General features: G+C 48.7%; 1 protein-coding gene across 4 annotated transcripts in view; it reads left to right on the forward strand.

Annotated features, from left to right (window-relative positions):
• The first annotated feature begins 618 nt into the window (after positions 1 to 618).
• Positions 619 to 17,689, forward strand: part of LOC144670129 (AP-3 complex subunit beta-2-like) — a 71,981-nt gene continuing 54,910 nt past the window's right edge. For all 4 annotated transcript variants that reach the window (XM_078532579.1, XM_078532580.1, XM_078532581.1 and 1 more), the window contains exons 1-7: positions 619 to 695; positions 1,909 to 1,980; positions 2,079 to 2,141; positions 9,143 to 9,275; positions 10,529 to 10,638; positions 12,879 to 13,055; positions 16,059 to 16,245. In XM_078532579.1, coding sequence (XP_078388705.1) covers positions 678 to 695; positions 1,909 to 1,980; positions 2,079 to 2,141; positions 9,143 to 9,275; positions 10,529 to 10,638; positions 12,879 to 13,055; positions 16,059 to 16,245 — 760 coding nt within the window. In that variant the 5' untranslated portion in view covers positions 619 to 677. The remainder of the gene's footprint in view (positions 696 to 1,908; positions 1,981 to 2,078; positions 2,142 to 9,142; positions 9,276 to 10,528; positions 10,639 to 12,878; positions 13,056 to 16,058; positions 16,246 to 17,689) is intronic.

The raw sequence follows: 17,689 nt of genomic DNA on the forward strand, positions 1-17,689 counted from the left end.
GGATTGTCGATGCAAATCCATGTCCATTCTTCACTGGAACCTGCCCAATGAACCAAAACACCGCCTTCAGTGCACTGATCAGCATCCCACGCAACACGTGCATTTATATAGCGACTTTCACGACCCCAAGCGACCCACAGCTGAAAGATGTACTTTTGAAATGTAACTATCGTTGTCATGTGAGAAACACAGCAGCCCGATTTTCGCACAGCAAGATCCCACAGACGCCCACATGGCATTGGCCAGATCATTTACCTTTTTTTCAAGTCACGTTGGGTTGAGGGATTGATTTGCTTGAAGAAGAGATTCGGTAGAAGCGTTCCAAATCATGAGGGGGTCCAGGCAGAGGAGACAGGGAAAAGAAACGAAGGATCGAAGATCGAGAGGACGAAGATTTAAAGTAATCGGCAAAAGAAGCAATGGAGACGTGAGGGAATGCACCGCCTGAGGGCGTGGTGGAGACAGGAGGACTCCCCTGCTCCTCTTCAGTGCTATGGGATCTTTTATATCCACCTGTCAGGGCAGACGTAATCGAGTGTGTTATTGGCCCTCAATCCCACAATATTCGGGCTGGGTTTGGCTGTGGTTGCTTCAAGTTAATTCTCACTGTCTCTCTCTCTCTCTCTCTCTCTCCACACAGTGAGGTGCAGTTTGTTGTGCTGCAGAATGTTGCCTCCATGTCCATCAAGCGGAGGGTGAGTCATTGTTCGTGCCTTTACCAGTTGTTACAGTAATCTGAAGCCGACCTGTGCAACTGTGCTTATAAATCAGCCTGATGGGTTTATCTGTTGTTACTGATGCTATAAGCATGCAGGACAGGAGTCCCTTTGCTCACATGTCTAGCCTGACTGACAACATCAGGGCATGACCGGAATGTAGTGAGGGAATGATTGGTGGAAGTGGGGCTGGGTTTAATGTGGTCGAAGTGTGACTAATGTTGGGAATGGGAACGGAGACCTGTCAACATTGGAAGTGGGTAACAGATATCGACCACCAACTTGGATGAATTGTCACCAATCAGGAGTGAGTACAGAAGCTGGGAATCATTCTCCTTTAGGAGCAAGGGAGGTTAAGGGGAAGATTTAATAAGTGCAATGGTGCGCTTTACTCAGGGAATCTGAGTTGCTATGGCAACACACACTTTCACACGCATGTTGTAGTCTGGAGTTATGGATAGTGATGGTAGAGGGTCCAATGTTCTTCCCATCACATAGGCTGACCAGGAATCTCTCCCACTCTTACCACCTGCTGTTGGTGTGTGTCGGTAGGATTGGCAGGCTGATATTCAACCTATTTAGGCCGTGTTATGAACACATCTCCCTCGTCCATCAAGTCCAGGGGTGGGACGCGAACCCAGAGCCTCTGGCTCAGAGACAGGGACACTCCTCACTGCTCCACACATGACCTGCAGATTTAATAGAAGGGTTCAAAATGATGAAGGGCTTCGCCAGAGCAGGTGGGAGGAACTGTTTCCAGTGGCAGGAGGGTCGGTAACCCAAGGACACAGAGTTAAGATAATTGTCTGATGAGCTGTGGGGGTTGTGGGGGAGGGACGAGGAGAAAATACGAGGAAAAATGTGCAGAAAGTATAGAGGAAAGAGCAGAGGGAGTGGGACTAATTGGATCGCTCTTTCAACGAGCCGGTACAGGCGCGATGGGTGGAATGGCCTGTTTGCCGTATGTCTGGTTCAATGGAGTTCATGAGTGAACAGATCTAAGCAGAAGCTTGGACAGATGATGAGGGAAAAGTGAGGATGAAGTTCTGGGAGTAAAATTAAAGGTGAGAATGACTGAGGATTAACGAAGATTTGGTTCATGTCGAATTTTGAACCCATGTTGCTGATAAACGGTCAAATCTCTGCTGTCATTGGACTGATCATTAATATCGCTTTGACTTTGATCTTAAAGGGAATGTTCGAGCTCCATTTGAAGAGTTTCTACATCAGGTCCACAGACCCTACACAGATTAAAGTGCTAAAGGTGGGTCTGTACTCACAGTTCCTGTTGATTCTGGCGTCTGTGTTACACACTAGAAAAGCCCCATTATCCTGATCCCCCTCTTCCCTTGTCTTGTGCAGTTGGAGGTCCTGACCAACCTGGCCAGTGAGACTAACATATCAACCATTCTCCGCGAGTTCCAGGTAAGGAAAGAGCAGCCATTTGTGTTACTCATGTGCAAAACAAACTGTAATCAATACCAGCTCACTCCCACTCTAGGCAGGTATCCCTCCACCCCATCTCACTCCCACTGGGGGCAGATATCCCTCCATGGGAGTGAAATATGGTGGAGGGTTCACTGCCTGACTGGAAGTGAGGTGGGGCGGAGGGATATCACTGTCTGACTGGGAGTGAGATGGGGCGGAGGGATATCACTGTCTGACTGGGAGTGAGATGGGGCGGAGGGATATCACTGCCTGACTGGGAGTGAGATGGGGCGGAGGGATATCACTGCCTGACTGGGAGTGAGATGGGGCGGAGGGATATCAATGCCTGACTGGGAATGAGATGGGGCGGAGGGATATCACTGCCTGACTGGGAGTGAGATGGGGCGGAGGGATATCACTGCCTGACTGGGAGTGAGATGGGGCGGAGGGATACCACTGCCTGACTGGGAGTGAGATGGGGCGGAGGGATATTCCCGCCACATCTGGAATGAGATGGGGCGATATCTGGATCAGTGATATCCCTCCACCCCATCTCACTCCCAGTGTAGGTCAACCACTCCAGCTCAACTGATCTTCCAATATAATGTTAGCTAAACATTGACTCTAGTGATTGTAGAGCGAGGGTCAGAAAAATATCTTTACAGACGGGGAGTTTGGAATGCGGGATTATCTAACACCAGCTGTTGTAGGAGCAGAGCCCATGAATTTGACAGTTGTGCTCTTTTAAGAACAGAAAGTAGGTAGAAGAATGAGTGACTTGTCTCCCAGGAGCAACAGTTGGTGACTGAGGAGAAATAATCCTTGTGTAGGCTATTCATGCAATGCACAGCACCCCAAAGATGCGGCATACAATCAGGCCGCATTGTCCTAGCCCCCCTGGTCTACACCCCTCACCCACCCCACCCTTGTTCCAAATGCATGGCTTCAGTGCCAGTTGTGAAGATAATGGTGTTTGGGGCCAATGAGAATCACCCGGAAACAATGAGTCCTGAGAGAGCAACTGGAGGAGGAGAGAGAAAAATGCACAAACTTGGGGAGGGAGAGAGAGAGAGAGAAACAGAAACTGGGGGAGAGAGAGAGGGAAACAGACACTGGGGGAGAGAGAGGGAAACAGAAGCTAGGGGGGAGAGAGAGAGAAACAGAAACTGGTGGGAAAGAGAGAGAAACAGAAATAGGGGGAGAGAGAGAAACAGAAATAGGGGAGAGAGAGAGAGAAAAACAGAAACTGGGGAGAGAGAGAAACAGAAACTGGGGAGAGAGAGAAACAGAAATAGGGGAGAGAGAGAGAGAAAAACAGAAACTGGGGAGAGAGAGAAACAGAAACTGGGGAGAGAGAGAAACAGAAACTGGGGGAGAGAAAGAGAGAAACAGAAACTAGGGGAGAGAAAGAGAGAGAAACAGAAACTGGGGGCAAGAGAGGGAAACAGAAACTGGGGGAGAGAGAGAGAAAGTGAAAAACACACTGGGGGAGATAGACAGAAAAAGTGAGAGAGAAACAGAAACTAGGTGAGAGTGTATGGAGTAGGAAGAGGCTCTAGTGGAATGCAGTTTGGCTAAATGGCTGTTTCCGTGCTGATTCTATTTAAAGAAATTTATTTAATGATTATATAAAATCCTTTCCTTGAGTAAAGAGGCCGCTGACCTTTGTTACTCAAACTCTGGGTAAAGTGTCTGAAATGCCAGGTCTGCTAAGATAATCCTCTATTTGTCTTCCCACCTCAGCCACCCCATAATAACCCCGACACCAAGTCCCAGATCCGAATCCCTGTCTTCAGAGTAACAACAAACAGAAGGGATTCTGGTGGTAAAGCTTGTAATAATTCTCCTTTGATCAGATGGACCCTGGAACCTATGGAGGTGGAATCATCTCATCTTTTGTTGAAAACAAGAGGTCAAACCAAGGTCAGGTGCAATGTGACCTGAATTAACTAGGCCGGCTGCACAAACACAATGGACAACCTAATGGGCTAGTGAGTTAGTTACTTCAGCTCAACTCTGCTAATTTATATTCAATCACACAATTGTTACAGCGCAGAAGGAGACCACTCGGCCCGTCATTGTCTGTGCTGGCTGTGCGAGTGAGCAAGGCGCCTGGTGCCATTCCCCCACCATCTCCTCCTAGCCCTGTACCTTCTTTCTTTTCAGGTAACAACCCAATTCCCTGTCCAACACCTCGATTGAACCTCTATCCACCACACCCTCAGGCAGCTCATTCCAGACCCTAACCACTCGCTGCGTGAAAAAGTTTCTCCTCCTGTCTCCATTGCTTCTTTAGCCAATTACCTTAAATCTGTGTCCTCTCATTCTTGATCCCTCCACCAGTAGGAACAGTTTCCCCCTATCTACTCTGTCCAGACCCCTCATGGTTTGGAATACCTCGATCAAACCTCCTCTCAGCCTTCTCTCCTCCAAGGAAAACAACCCCAACTTCTCCCATCTTCCACGAAACTGAAGTTCCTCATCCCTGGAACCATTCTCATGATCTTTTCTGTGCTCTCTCTAATGCCTACACATCCCTCCTAAAGCGTGGTGCCCAGAACTGGATGCAATGCTCCAGCTGAGGCCAAACCAGTGTTAATGTAAATAACTTCCTTGCTTTTGTTCTCTATGTCCCTATTTAAAAAGCCCAGGATCCCGAATGCTTTATTAACAGGTCTCTCAACCTGTCCTGCCACCTTCAATGCCTGTATACCCCCAGGTCCCTCTGCTCCTGCACCCTGGTTAGAATTATACCCTTTATTTTATATTGTCTCTCTGTGTTCTCGCTACCAAAATGAATCACTCCGCACTTCTCTGATTAAATTTCATCTGTTGCTTGTCTCCCCATTCCACCAATTTGTCTATGTCCTTTTGAGGTTCTACACACTCCTCCCCACAGTTCACAATGCTCCCAAGTTTAGTGTCGTTTCGAACTGCTGCTGTTGCCTGTTGGCAGACGGGTTCTGGGAGACTGGCCTTTCTGACCCGCGTGCTGGGAAAAGGAAGTTGAATTTTGTAAACACAACTCGCAGGGAGTTACCAACTCTCTCGGATTGCTGCGGCTTCTCCGCAGATCCACAGCTAATCTCCAGGGCGCTGTCAGAGTGCGCCTGATATAAAACACTACAGCTATGGAGCAGCTCGCACATAACGAAACCTCCCAAGGAGCGTTCTAAAGGAAGAATATGACCCTGAGCCGCAAATGAGGGACAGGTCACCCAAAGGTCAATTAGCAATGTAGGTCTTAAGGAGCGTTTTATAGGAGAAGACCCAGGCAGAGAGGTTTAGGGAGGGAATCCCGGAGGTTAGTGCCCAGAGGGTTGAAGGTACACCCACCAACTGTGGAGCAATTAAAATGAGGGACGAGCAAGAGGCCAGAGTTGAAGGAGTTTCGGACTATAACCACACCTATTTAAAAATTTCTTCATGGGGTGTGGGTGGTGGATTTGTTACCCATCCCTAATTGCCCTTGAACTGAGAGCTTGCTAGACCATTTCAGAGGGCAGTTAAAAGTCAAGCACTTTGCTGTGGACCTTGAGTCACATGTAGGCCAGACCGGGTAAGGACAGCAGATCTCCCTCCCTAAAAGACATTGGTGAATCAGATGGGTTTTTAACAATCAGTGATAGTTATCGTAGTCACCATTACTAAAACTAGTTTTATATTCTAATTTTTTAATTGAATTTAAATGTCCTTTGAGGGCAGCTAAGAGTCAACCACGTTGCTGTGGGTCTGGAGTCACATGTAGGCCAGACCAGGTAAGGTCGGCAGATCTCCTTCCCTAAAGGGCATTAGTGAACCAGATGGGTTTTTTCTTGGTCACCATCACTGAGACTAGATTTATATTTAATTAATTGAATTTAAATTCCACCAGCTACCGAGGTGGGATTCGAACCCATGTTCCTAGAGCATTAACAAAAATAGCTGGAAAAACTCAGCAGGTCTGACAGCATCTGTGGAGAGAAAGACAGAGTTAACCTTTCGAGTCCAAGTGACTCTTCTTCAGAGCTAAAGGGAAGTAGAAATGTGGTGAAATATAAGCTGTTTAAGGAGGGGTGGGACAGGTGGAGCTGGATAGGGGGCCAGCGATAGGTGGAGGCAAAGGAGAGATTGCGAAAGATGTCATAAACAAAAGGTCAAAGGGGTGTTGATGGTGATGATATTAGCTAAAGGATGTGCTAATGGTGACATTAAGGGTGGAAAGCAGGATGAGCAAGTGATAGATAGCCCTAGTGGGGGTGAGGGTGGGGTGGGGGACAGTGTGGGAGAAAAGATCAAAATAGACTAAAAGATGGGGATAAAACAATGAATGGAAATAAATTTTAAAAATAATAATAATGGAAATAGGTGAGAAAAAAAATGTATAAAAATTTAAAAATAAATATCTGGAAAAAGAGGATCGGAAAGGGGGTGGGGATGGAGGAGAGAGTTCATGATCTAAAGTTGTTGAACTCAATATTCAGTCCGGAAGGCTGTAAAGTGCCTAGTCGGAAGATGAGGTGCTGTTCCTCCAGTTTGCGTTGAGCTTCACTGGAACATTGCAGCAGACCAAGGACGGACATGTGGGCATGAGAGCAGGGTGGGTGTTCAAATGGCAAGTGACAGGGAGGTCTGGGTCATGCTTGCGGACAGACCGAAGGTGTTCTGCAAAGCGGTCACCCAGTCTGCATTTGGTCTCTTCAATGTTGAGGAAACCGCATTGGGAGCAACGAATGCAGTAGACTAAATTGAGGGAAGTGCAAGTGAAATGCTGCTTCACTTGAAAGGAGTGTTTGGGCCCTTGGACGGTGAGGAGAGGGGAAGTAAAGGGGCAGGTGTTGCACCTTCTGCACTTGCATGGTAAGGTGCCGTGGGAGGGGGTTGAGGTGTAGGGGGTGATGGAGGAGTGGATCAGGGTGTCCCGGAGGGAACGATCCCTGCGGAATGTTGATGGGGGGTGAAGGGAAGATGTGTTTTGTGGTGGCATCATGCTGGAGTTGGCGGAAATGGCGGAGGATGATCCTTTGAATGCGCAGACTGGTGGGGTGATAAGCGAGGACAAGGGGGACCCTATCATGGTTCTGGGAGGGAGAGGAAGGTGTGAGGGTGGATGCGCGGAAGATGGAGATGGTTGAGGGCCCTGTCAACCACCGTGGGTGGAAAACCTCGGTTAAAGAAGAAGGAAGACATGTCAGAGGAACTGTTTTTGAAAGTGGCATCATCAGAACAGATGCGACAGAGACGAAGGAACTGAGAGAATGGGATGGAGTCCTTACAGGAAGCGGGGTGTGAGGAGCTGTAGTCGAGGTAGCTGTGGGAGTCGGTAGGCTTGTAATGGATATTGGTGGACAGTCTATCACCAGAAATATAAACAGAGAGGTCAAGGAAGGGAAGAGAAGTGTCAGAGATGGACCACGTAAAAGTGATGGAAGGGTGGAAATTGGAAGCAAAATTAATAAATTTTTCCAGGTCCAGACGAGAGCATGAAGCAGCACCAAAACAGTCATCGATGTACCGGAGAAAGAGTTGTGGGAGGGGGCCGGAGTAGGACTGGAACAAGGAATATTCCACATACCCCATAAAGAGACAGGCATAACTGGGGCCCATGCGGGTACCCATAGCCACACCTTTTATTTGGAGGAAGTGAGAGGAGTTAAAGGAGAAATTGTTCAGTGTGAGAACAAGTTCAGCCAGACGGAGGAGATGGTGGTGGATGGGGATTGTTCGGGCCTCTGTTCAAGGAAGAAGCGGAGAGCCCTCAGACCATCCTGGTCGGGGATGGAGGTGTAGAGGGATTGGATGTCCATGGTGAAGAGGAGGCGGTTGGGGCCAGGGAACAGGATATGATGTAGGGCATCAGAGGAATCGCAGATGTAGGTGGGAAGAGACTGGACAAGGGGAGAGAGAACGGAGTCAAGATAGCAAGAAATGAGTTCCGTGGGGCAGGAACAGGCTGACACGATCGGTCTGCCAGGACAGTCCTGTTTGTGGATTTTGGGTAGGAGGTAGAAGCGGGCCGTCCGAGGTTGGGAGACTATGAGGTTGGAAGCTGTGGAAGGAAGATCTCCAGAGGAGATGAGGTCAGTGACAGTCCTGGAAACAATGGCTTGATGTTCAGTGATGGGGTCATGGTCCAAGGGGAGGTAGGAGGAAGTGTCTGCGAGTTGACGCTCAGCCTCCGCGAGGTAGAGGTCAGCGTGCCAGACAACAACAGCACCACCCTTGTCGGCAGGTTTGATGACAATGTCAGGGTTGGACCTGAGAGAACGGAGTGCGGCAAGTTCAGAGAGAGACAGGTTAGAGTGGGTGAGAGGAGCAGAGAAATTGAGACGACTGATGTCATGCCGACAGTTCTCAATGAAAAGATCAAGAGAAGGTAAGAGGCCAGCGGGAGGGGTCCAGGTGGAGGGAGAATACTGGAGGCCCACCTATTTCCACTCTTATTATTTTTTAAATTGATTTCCATTCATTAGCCTATTTTGATCTCTTCTCCCACACCATCCCCCACCCCACCCCCACCCCCACTAGGGCCATCTGTCACTTGCTCATCCTGCTTTCTACTCTTAATGTCACCATTAGCCCCTCCTTTAGCTAATATCACCACCGTCAACACTCCTTCAACCTTTTGTTTATGACATCTTTCGCAATCTCTCCTTTGCCACCACCTATCACTGGCCCCCTATCCAGCTCCACCTGTCCCACTCCCCCTCTTAAACAGTATATATTTCACCACATTTCTACTTCTCTTCAGTTCTGAAGAAGAGTCACACGGACTCGAAACGTTAACTCTGTCTTTCTCTCCACAGACGCTGGTCGGACCTGCTGAGTTTTTCCAGCAATTCTTGATTTCGTTTCAGATTTCCAGCATCCGCGGTATTTTACGTTTTTCCTAGAGCATTAGCCCGGGTCTCTCGGTTCCTAGTCCGGAGACATCACCACCAACCGTCAGCCTCTTCCCCGAGACAGTGTTGCCTAACCATTATGATCATACTGCCTTCACTCTTTGTCTTTCTCTTTAGACGTATATCAAAAGCCAGGACAAGGATTTTGTGGCGGGCACAATACAGGCTATTGGGCGCTGTGCCACCAACATTGATGAGGTCCGTGACACCTGCCTGAACGGATTGGTTCAACTGCTGTCCAATAGAGACGGTGAGGGCCAAGCAGCAGACGGCCAGCAGCAAGCACTGAGCAGCAAAATATTTAGCGTGTGACGCGAGGTTTAAGCCGTGGTAACTCCTGCCGACCACCGGTGGTGCGGCACCATTGTGCGTGCACGCTCGAACGCGCCCCTGCTCCCTAGCGCCGGCGGCAAGATGGGGCTTGTCTCTATCTGAGTTACCACAGGGGGATCACCGCAGCCACCCCCACACAAATAAACAAAATTAACAAGTTTATTAAAATGCTACGTGTCCCTCAGGTTAAGATCTTGTGTGAGGAGCACACGCTCTCTCCCATGGCCCTGCTTGCTCAGTTGGGTGATAGTCAGGCTCTTAATCCCAGGGACATTGTTTCGAATCCTATGAGGTGTTAACACATTTCTTAAGTGTTTTATTTGAAAAACTGTTTTTTCTTGATTTTTGTCCAAAATAATGTTGCCATCAATTCTTCACGGTCTCTTGAGTCCAATGGGAATCTGGTTTACTGAAATTTCCTGATTCACTGAATCACCAGAAGCAGAGGGAGCAGTTGATAAATGATAGGTAAAGTGTTACAAGAAGCTTACATTTGATTAAGGGCCGCACTGTATTGTTAGTCTGTGTCAAGCCAATTTGTTTGTTTTAATGCAGCAGCTGGTACATACAGGAAGGGCTCCCCCTGGTGTTTTTCTTTTGTTCTTTCATGGAATGTGGGCACCTCTGGCAAGGCCAGCATTTGTTGCCCATCCCTAATTACCTTTGAACTGAGTGGCTTGCTGGGCTATTTTAGCAGGCAGTTAAGACATTCCTGTAGTAATAGAGTTACATGTGGGCCAGACCATTGAAAGATGGCAGATTTCCCCTCCCTAATGGGTATTAGTGAACCAGATGGGTTTTTATGACATTTGATCTTAGTTATCACGACTGACACTAGCTTTGAATTCCACATTCAGCGATCAAATCTAAATTCCACCAGCTGGTATTGTGGGATTTGAACCCATATTTTCAGAGCGTTAGCCTTGTTCTCTAGATTGCTAGTCCAGTGGTGCTACCACTACACCACCATCTCCTGTCATCCGGTTAGCATTCTCGCTAATCTCCTGCTGTTCCCCGTCTCAGAGCAAGGAGCTGCCTCGCCCTCTCCCCACTCTGTCACACACATGTCGTGTCTGTGCTCTCTGCCCCTTTGCCCCATGGCACTGAAGAGCGAAGCGGCTGGTGCCCAGGGATTTGCTGCTTTATAACACGGCTGCCATTCTATTGCAGAGCTGGTGGTGGCAGAGTCTGTGGTCGTCATTAAGAAGCTGCTACAGATGCAACCGTCACAGCATAGCGACATCATCAGACACATGGCAAAGCTCATTGATAACATCATGGTGAGTGTCAGGGTGAGGTACAAGGGCAGGAAGCACCCTTATACTGCTCTCCCTGAAATAATCCTTCAATTCGTGACTGTAGATATCCTTCATCACCCTATTAATGGAAACTGAGGCCTGCACTTTCGCTCCTGGGTCCGCAGCACAGTCAGGACGTTTCCCAGTTCCATGATGGGATAGAGGCCCTGGAGTTGGAATTTTCGTTCCGGGTGGGCAGGGTGAAACAGGGGTCAGGCCTAGAGCAGCACCCCCTGCCGAATGTGCGCAGAGGCTGCCAGGTGCAGAGGTGTCCTGGCTGGAAAGGCTGCCTCTGTACTCTGGCACTGTGTGAAAGATCGGGAAAAAAAAACCACATTCCCCAGCTCGCTACCCTCCCCACTCCCCCACATACTCCCCGTGCCCTATCCATGCAAATCCATGGCACCTTGTGCCCTGTACCCATCCCCCTACCGCCCATAGTCTCCATGCCAAACCTATGCCCCTCTACCCACCCCCGTGTCCCCCAGATGCCCTGTGCCAACCCATGCCCTGCACCATTGCAAGCAATTTTTTTTCAACACTCCAGACATTTTCTTCAAAAGTTTAAAGGACAGATCTTTTAAACGCCTTTGTGGCTCACTTTGACAGTTGCTTTTGACAGGTCCTCTTGACAGTTCTGACAGTTCACTTAGACAAATCGTTTTGGCAAGTGCTTCTGACAGTTTTGACAGTTGATTTTGAAAGGTCTGTTCCCACTTCCAATAAATTTGATAGTAATGAGTTTATGCACTTTTTACGCACATTTATGCCTAATTTTAACAATTCCAAAGGGCACATGACCTATCCTACAGATGTCCTGGGATCAGATCCAAAGGGGTACCTTACCTCCCCCTGGCTATCTAATCGAACCCACCAAGTTCAGACCAGCTCTTACCTGGTCTGACCTGCATACAGTGGGTTTCCCACTCCTGACCAAACAAAATCCCACTTTACTGGAGGCAGCTGATGATTGAATGGCGAGCTGCTTCCAAAGACCCTGGGCCCCAATGCAGTCCCGCCCCTGCCAAAATAGGAAGTGCCGTGTTTGGAGTCAGTTCTGATTTCCAGGCTTGTCTGCCATTATCACCATGACCGAGAAGCTCTAATCTCTCGATGCCCATCTTCAGGTGATCGAGCTCCTTACTCTTTCCAAATCCTTAGCGCAGTTGATCCAAGAGTTGACCCAGATTCCTGGCCGCACTTATGCCCAAACATTTCACCCCAGAGGACCTCAGAATTTCCGACCATTGACGCCGGAATGTTTTCTGTAGCTGTGGCTGCGATTTTACCACCACCCCACACACCCCCACCACCTCCAGTGAGCGGGGGGGGGGCCGGCAGACGGGTAGGGGTGTAAAATTAGCCGCCATCTCGGCGGCACTGTTGGCACCATGCCCATCACCAATCCATCATCGCTGGGGGAGATATGGGCCTTCCGTGGGCCAAGCGAGGTCCTTAAATGGCAAATTGACAGCTACTTAAGGACCTCTTCTCACCACAGGTGTTTTATCTGCAGTGACGCGTGTGCCCAGTCCGCTTGGTGAGGTTACCCGGTAAAACAGCATTTGCCTCCTGGTTGGGCACCCTGGAGGCCTCCCCCCTTCCCTCCCGGACCCTACCAGCTTGGTCCCGGAGAAATCCTGACTCCGCTGGGTGTCTGGCTCCTTAGCTGCTCTTTGCTGGGGGCTGCCTGTAACTCCAGGAGTGACCACCACTCCCAGAACATCCCAAGAGTCAACGGGGTCCCTTTTGAAGTGCAGCCACCATTGTACAGTAGGAGGTGCAGCAGCCAATTTGCACACAGGAAGCTCCCGCAAACAGCAATGGGATAATGACCAATCTGGGTTTTATTTTGCGATGTTAGTTGAGGATTAAATCTTAGCCGGGTCACTGGGGAGAACTCCCCTTGCTCTTGTTTTGAAATAGCGCCATGGGATCTTTTACATCCACCTGAGGGGGTGCAGATGGGCCTTCAGTTTAACATCTCACCCAAAAGACAGCCTCAGCACTGTACTGGAGGGTCAGTCTTGATTTTGAGCTCAAAGGCCTAGAGTGGGACTTGAACCTGGAGCTTTCTGACACTGAGGTGAGGGTGTTACCAACCGAGCCATAGGTGACACCAAACAGCATTAGGTGCGGCTTGGTGACACCTAAAGAGCAATGGATTTGCCGACACAGAAACATTTTACTGATTAATTTTCCCTCGTCCTCTCTCTGGGCAGGTTCCTATGGCAAGAGCCAGCATCCTTTGGCTTATTGGAGAGTACTGTGAGCATGTGCCCAAGATCGCGCCCGATGTGCTTCGGAAGATGGCCAAGTCCTTCACCAACGAGGAAGACATTGTTAAGCTGCAAATCATTAACCTGGCCGCCAAGCTTTACCTCACCAATTCCAAACAGGTTCTGGTCTCTCCTGTTGTAGAGTGGATGAATGTGGGCAAGGGTGGCAGGGGGGGAGGCGTCGATGTTAAGACTTGCTCATGGTTTTACCGCGTAATGGGGTTGCCCCTTTTTATCCAGCTCCTTTTTCCAATGAGGTGACCTTTGAGAAGGCCGATCTCTGATCCTGTTGGCGTTTGGAAAGCTTACTCGATGAAATTAAAATTTCATTGCTGAGGCGCTTGCATTCTCAAGGAGAGACAGAGGCATAGGGCAGGTGGTGGCAGAGTCATTGGATTTAGTATTCCAGAGACCCAGGGTAATGTGGGGTTCTTGGGTTCAAATCCCATTATTACAGCCTGATGGTGAAATTTGAATTCAGGAGAAGTCTAATGGTGACCATGAAACCATTGTCATAAAAATCCACCTGGTTCACAGGTGTCCCTTCAGGGAAGTAAGTCTACTGTCCTCAACTGGCCTGAATCCTTAACCCCCTTTTCTTAAATGCCCCCTGAACAAGGACAATTGGGGATGGGCAATAAATGCTGGCCTAGCCAGCAACGCCCACACCCCATGACCGAAGAAGGAAAGGGTTGAACTGAGAGGGGCTGCTAGGAAAGTGGGAAAGATATTGACCGCTCCCTTTGTACAAATGGACAAAATTCACGGGTAGGAAAAGACCAGCTGGCCCTACACATCGTGATGGCCGGAGCATTCTGGCTCATCATGTGCCCCACCCTCATCTCCAGAGCTAATAAAACTCTGCAAAAAAAACCACAGGTGATTGAAACTAGTCCAGGGCACTCACCATCAGTCTTTATTCATGGGATGTGGGTATCCCTGGTAAGGCCAAGCATTTGTTCTCTATCCAGTTCAGGGGATGGTTAAGAGTCAAGCACGTTCCTGTGGGTCTAGAGTCACATGTAGCTGGGAGATTTCCTTCTGTGAGGGGGTTTTACAACAGTTGATAATATTTTCACCCTTACTATATTCCAGATTTATTAACTGAATTCAAATTCTACCAGCTACCATGATGAGGTTTGAACCCATGTCCCCAGAGCATTAGTCTGGGCCTCTGAATTACTATTCCAGCAATATTCCCACTATGCCTCCCCTATTCAAGTTAACATTTAACCTCCTACACAGTACAATCTCTGCGCACATCCAGAACTGGGCCACTCCCCACTTTAAGGGGTAAAAGCCCTGAAGTTTTAACTCAGAGGGGTGAATAAGAAAAACACTGTGGTTCGAGCGCTCCCAACTCCCCGCCTGCGCAGGTATTGTGTGAGGTCAGCTTATTCACTGGGGGCATCACACTGACAGGGCTAGCATGTCTATACCAGCAGCCGACAAAGGGCCGCTGGCTTGGGTGTGCTGGTGTGAGGAACACAGAAAGTTAGCATGCAGGCACAGCAAGCAATTAAAGAATTAAAGAAGGCATGTTGGCCTTTATTGCAAGGGGATTGGAGTATAAGAATAAAGAAGTCTTGCTATTATTGTACAGGGCTTTGGTGAGACCACAGCTAGAATACTGTGTGCAGTTTTGGGCTCCATGTTTAAGGAATGATAAACTTGCATTGGAGATGGCACACAAAGGTTTACTAAGTTGGAGCTTGAAATGAGGGGGGTGCCCGATGATGAGAGGTTGAGGAAATTGGGCCTATGTTCTCTGGAGCTTAGAAGAACGAGAGGCGATCTCATTGAAACCTCAAATTCTGAAGCGGCTTGATAAGGGTGGACATTGAGAGATTTTTTTCCACTGGTCAGGGAATCTAAAACATGGGGGCACAGTCTCAGGATAAGGGGCTGATCATTTAGCACTGAGATGAGGAGAAATTTCTTCACTCAAAGGATTGTGAATCTTTGGAATTCTCCACCCCAGAGGGTTGTGGATGCTCCATCGTTGAATATATTTAAGGCCGGGATGGACAGATTTTTGGCCTCAGAGCATCAAGGGATATGGGGAATGCGTGGGAAAGTGGAGTTGAATCCCAAGATCAGCCATGATCATATTGAATGGCGGAGCAGGATTGATGGGCCGAATGGTCTACATCTGCTCCTATTTCTTGTGTTCTTGGCTTCCCAGTTATTGCCGCCGTGCTCTTAAACTTTGCTGCTGCTGCATTCTCCCGCTTGGTGAGAGGATTTTGTCGCCAATAAGCTCTGTGCTTATTGGTGAGGAAGAGGCTGTATTATAGAGGAAAGCTTCTCCCCATCCCCATCGCCCCAGTGATTGCAGGGCTGCTCAAATCTCAAGTGACCCAGGTACATAATGGGGAGGTCAACTAAATGAGCCTTATGGCTGGGACCCTAGTCCCCTGCACGGTATCTGGCCCCCTGATGGTAGCTTAGGCCTCATGTTACAGGCCCCAAATATCCTCCATGCTAAGCCTGTCCCTTCCAACATATTGTTGGCTCCACATTACGTGGAAGGAGTGGAAACCATCCCAATGCATCAAACAACGTTCACTTACACATCTTCTGATTAGTCCACACAGCTTCTTCCTGGTCTTTTTCTGTTTTTTTTATTCTTTCACAGGATGTGGGCATCACTGGCAAGGCCAGCATTTGTTGCCCATCCCTAATTGCCCCTTGAACTGAGTGGCTTTTGCTTGGCCATTTCAGAGGGCAGTTAAGAGTCAACCACATTGCTGTGGGTCTGGAGTCACATGTAGGCCAGACCGGGTAAGGATGGCAGATTTCCTTCTCTGAAGGGCATTGGCGAACCAGTTTTTAATGACAATCAGTGGTAGTTGTCATGGTCACCGTTCAATTCCAGAAATAATAACTGAGTTTAAACTCCACCAGCTGCTGTGGTGGGATTATGACCCCCGTGTCACCAGAGCATTAACCTAGACCATGAGGGTGACTAATCCGGTGCCATTAGCACTAAACCACCATCCCTTCCCCCGCCCGACTCTGTTGTCCCGCTCTAAGGCTCTTAGAAAATGGCTGACCCATCGTCCTCATGCTGCATGCCTCTTAGACTCGCTTTGAGCTTTCTCTTCCCCCTTTAACCTCCAGACCAAACTGCTGACCCAGTACGTCCTTAACCTGGCCAAGTATGACCAGAACTACGACATCCGTGACCGAGCCCGTTTCATTCGCCAGCTCATCGTTCCCACGGAGAAAAGCGGGGTGTTGAGCAAGTACGCCAAGAAGGTGTTCCTGGCACAGAAGCCAGCCCCAGTCCTGGAGTCTTCCTTTAAAGGTAGGAGAGTTCTGACGCGCGGTGATGCTGACTTTGTGTTTATTTGAGCTGCGAGAGCAGTGGGGGTTACAATGGGCTTGTGATGTGTGTGAGCCCCAGTGTTTGACAGGTCTGACACGCTGCTGATTGAGCACCCACACCTCCTAGTAATCGAGTTGAACTGGTTGTTTTATGCTGATCAGGGCTGACATTAAAGGGGGCTCCGCTGCTGGGTCTCAGGATCCAGGAGGGGAGGCCATTCAGCCCCTTCAGCCAGTTCCGCCATTCAATGAGACCACAATGCCGACTGCCCACCTTGTTTCCATAATACCGATTTCGAGCAAATAATTAAAACAATTCGAACAAAAATGTGTGGATCTCGGTTTTTAAGCTTCCAGTTGACCTGCTAACCTCAGCAGCCTTTTTTCGGGGGTGGGGGGGCGAGAGAGTTCCAGATTTCTCACTCACTACCCTTTGCGTGAAGAAGTGCTTCTTGAACCCCTGAATAGCCTGGCTCTAATTTTCAGGCTTCCCCCCCACCACCGTGTTCTGGGCAAACAACACCCCACCTCTCCCCTCCCCCCCCCCACCACCCCCACACCCCCACACCCCCTCCCCCACCTCCCTCTCCACCCCGCAGATTCAGGATCATGATGTTGTAGCCTCACCTTGAACCATAGAATCGTACAGCAGAGAAGGAGGCCATTTGGCCCTTCGAGTATATGCCTGATCTTTCGTAGAGCAAGCCAATTAGTCATCCTCACCTGACTTTACCCATATCATTGCAATTTCCTTCTGCCCTCTGATCTGAACTTATTACATCTCGGAAGATGTACCCCTGGGGAGGACCATCACAATTCTTGCCCTATTAGCTACTTTGCTAACGTAATCCAGAAAAAGAAACATGCATAACTTAACACACAAGCCAGGAGATAGAGCTCTCACTTAAAAAGATTTTTAAAACCTATACAGTTTACTTTTGATAATCTGGAGCAACCTAAATTCAGTTAAATTCTTCATGAATCCAGACAATCAATTTAAGATACTCAGTCGAGTTTGTAATGTGGCTCATTTATGCTTGCTAGAAGCAACATACATTCAGACACAGGGACCCATCCTCTGCAAACAAAAGGAATAAGTTCGAGCCTTGCGCCCTTTTTGAATTACCCGGGAGCTTGGGGAGCCTATTGTTCCCCGTTGCTCTCTCCACGGCAACACCTCAGCCAATCAGAGTCGACTAGCCAACCAATCAGCTCCCCTTTTCTCCCGTAGTATAAATCGTTGTGAGCGTTTGAAATTTGGAATTCTTGCATTTGTCCGGATGAGCACAAGATGCAAAGCATCAGTAACATGCCTCTCTTTTCAGCAGTAACTCAGACTTTTAGCAACGTGGGAGTTTAGTGTTTAAAAGCCGTTTCAGTTATCAGGTCATTTGATTGAAGCAGTGTATGAATCATGTTGAGTT

This window comes from Cetorhinus maximus, chromosome 30 (genome assembly GCF_964194155.1).
Source record: "Cetorhinus maximus chromosome 30, sCetMax3.hap1.1, whole genome shotgun sequence".
Classification (NCBI taxonomy): Eukaryota; Metazoa; Chordata; class Chondrichthyes; order Lamniformes; family Cetorhinidae; genus Cetorhinus; species Cetorhinus maximus.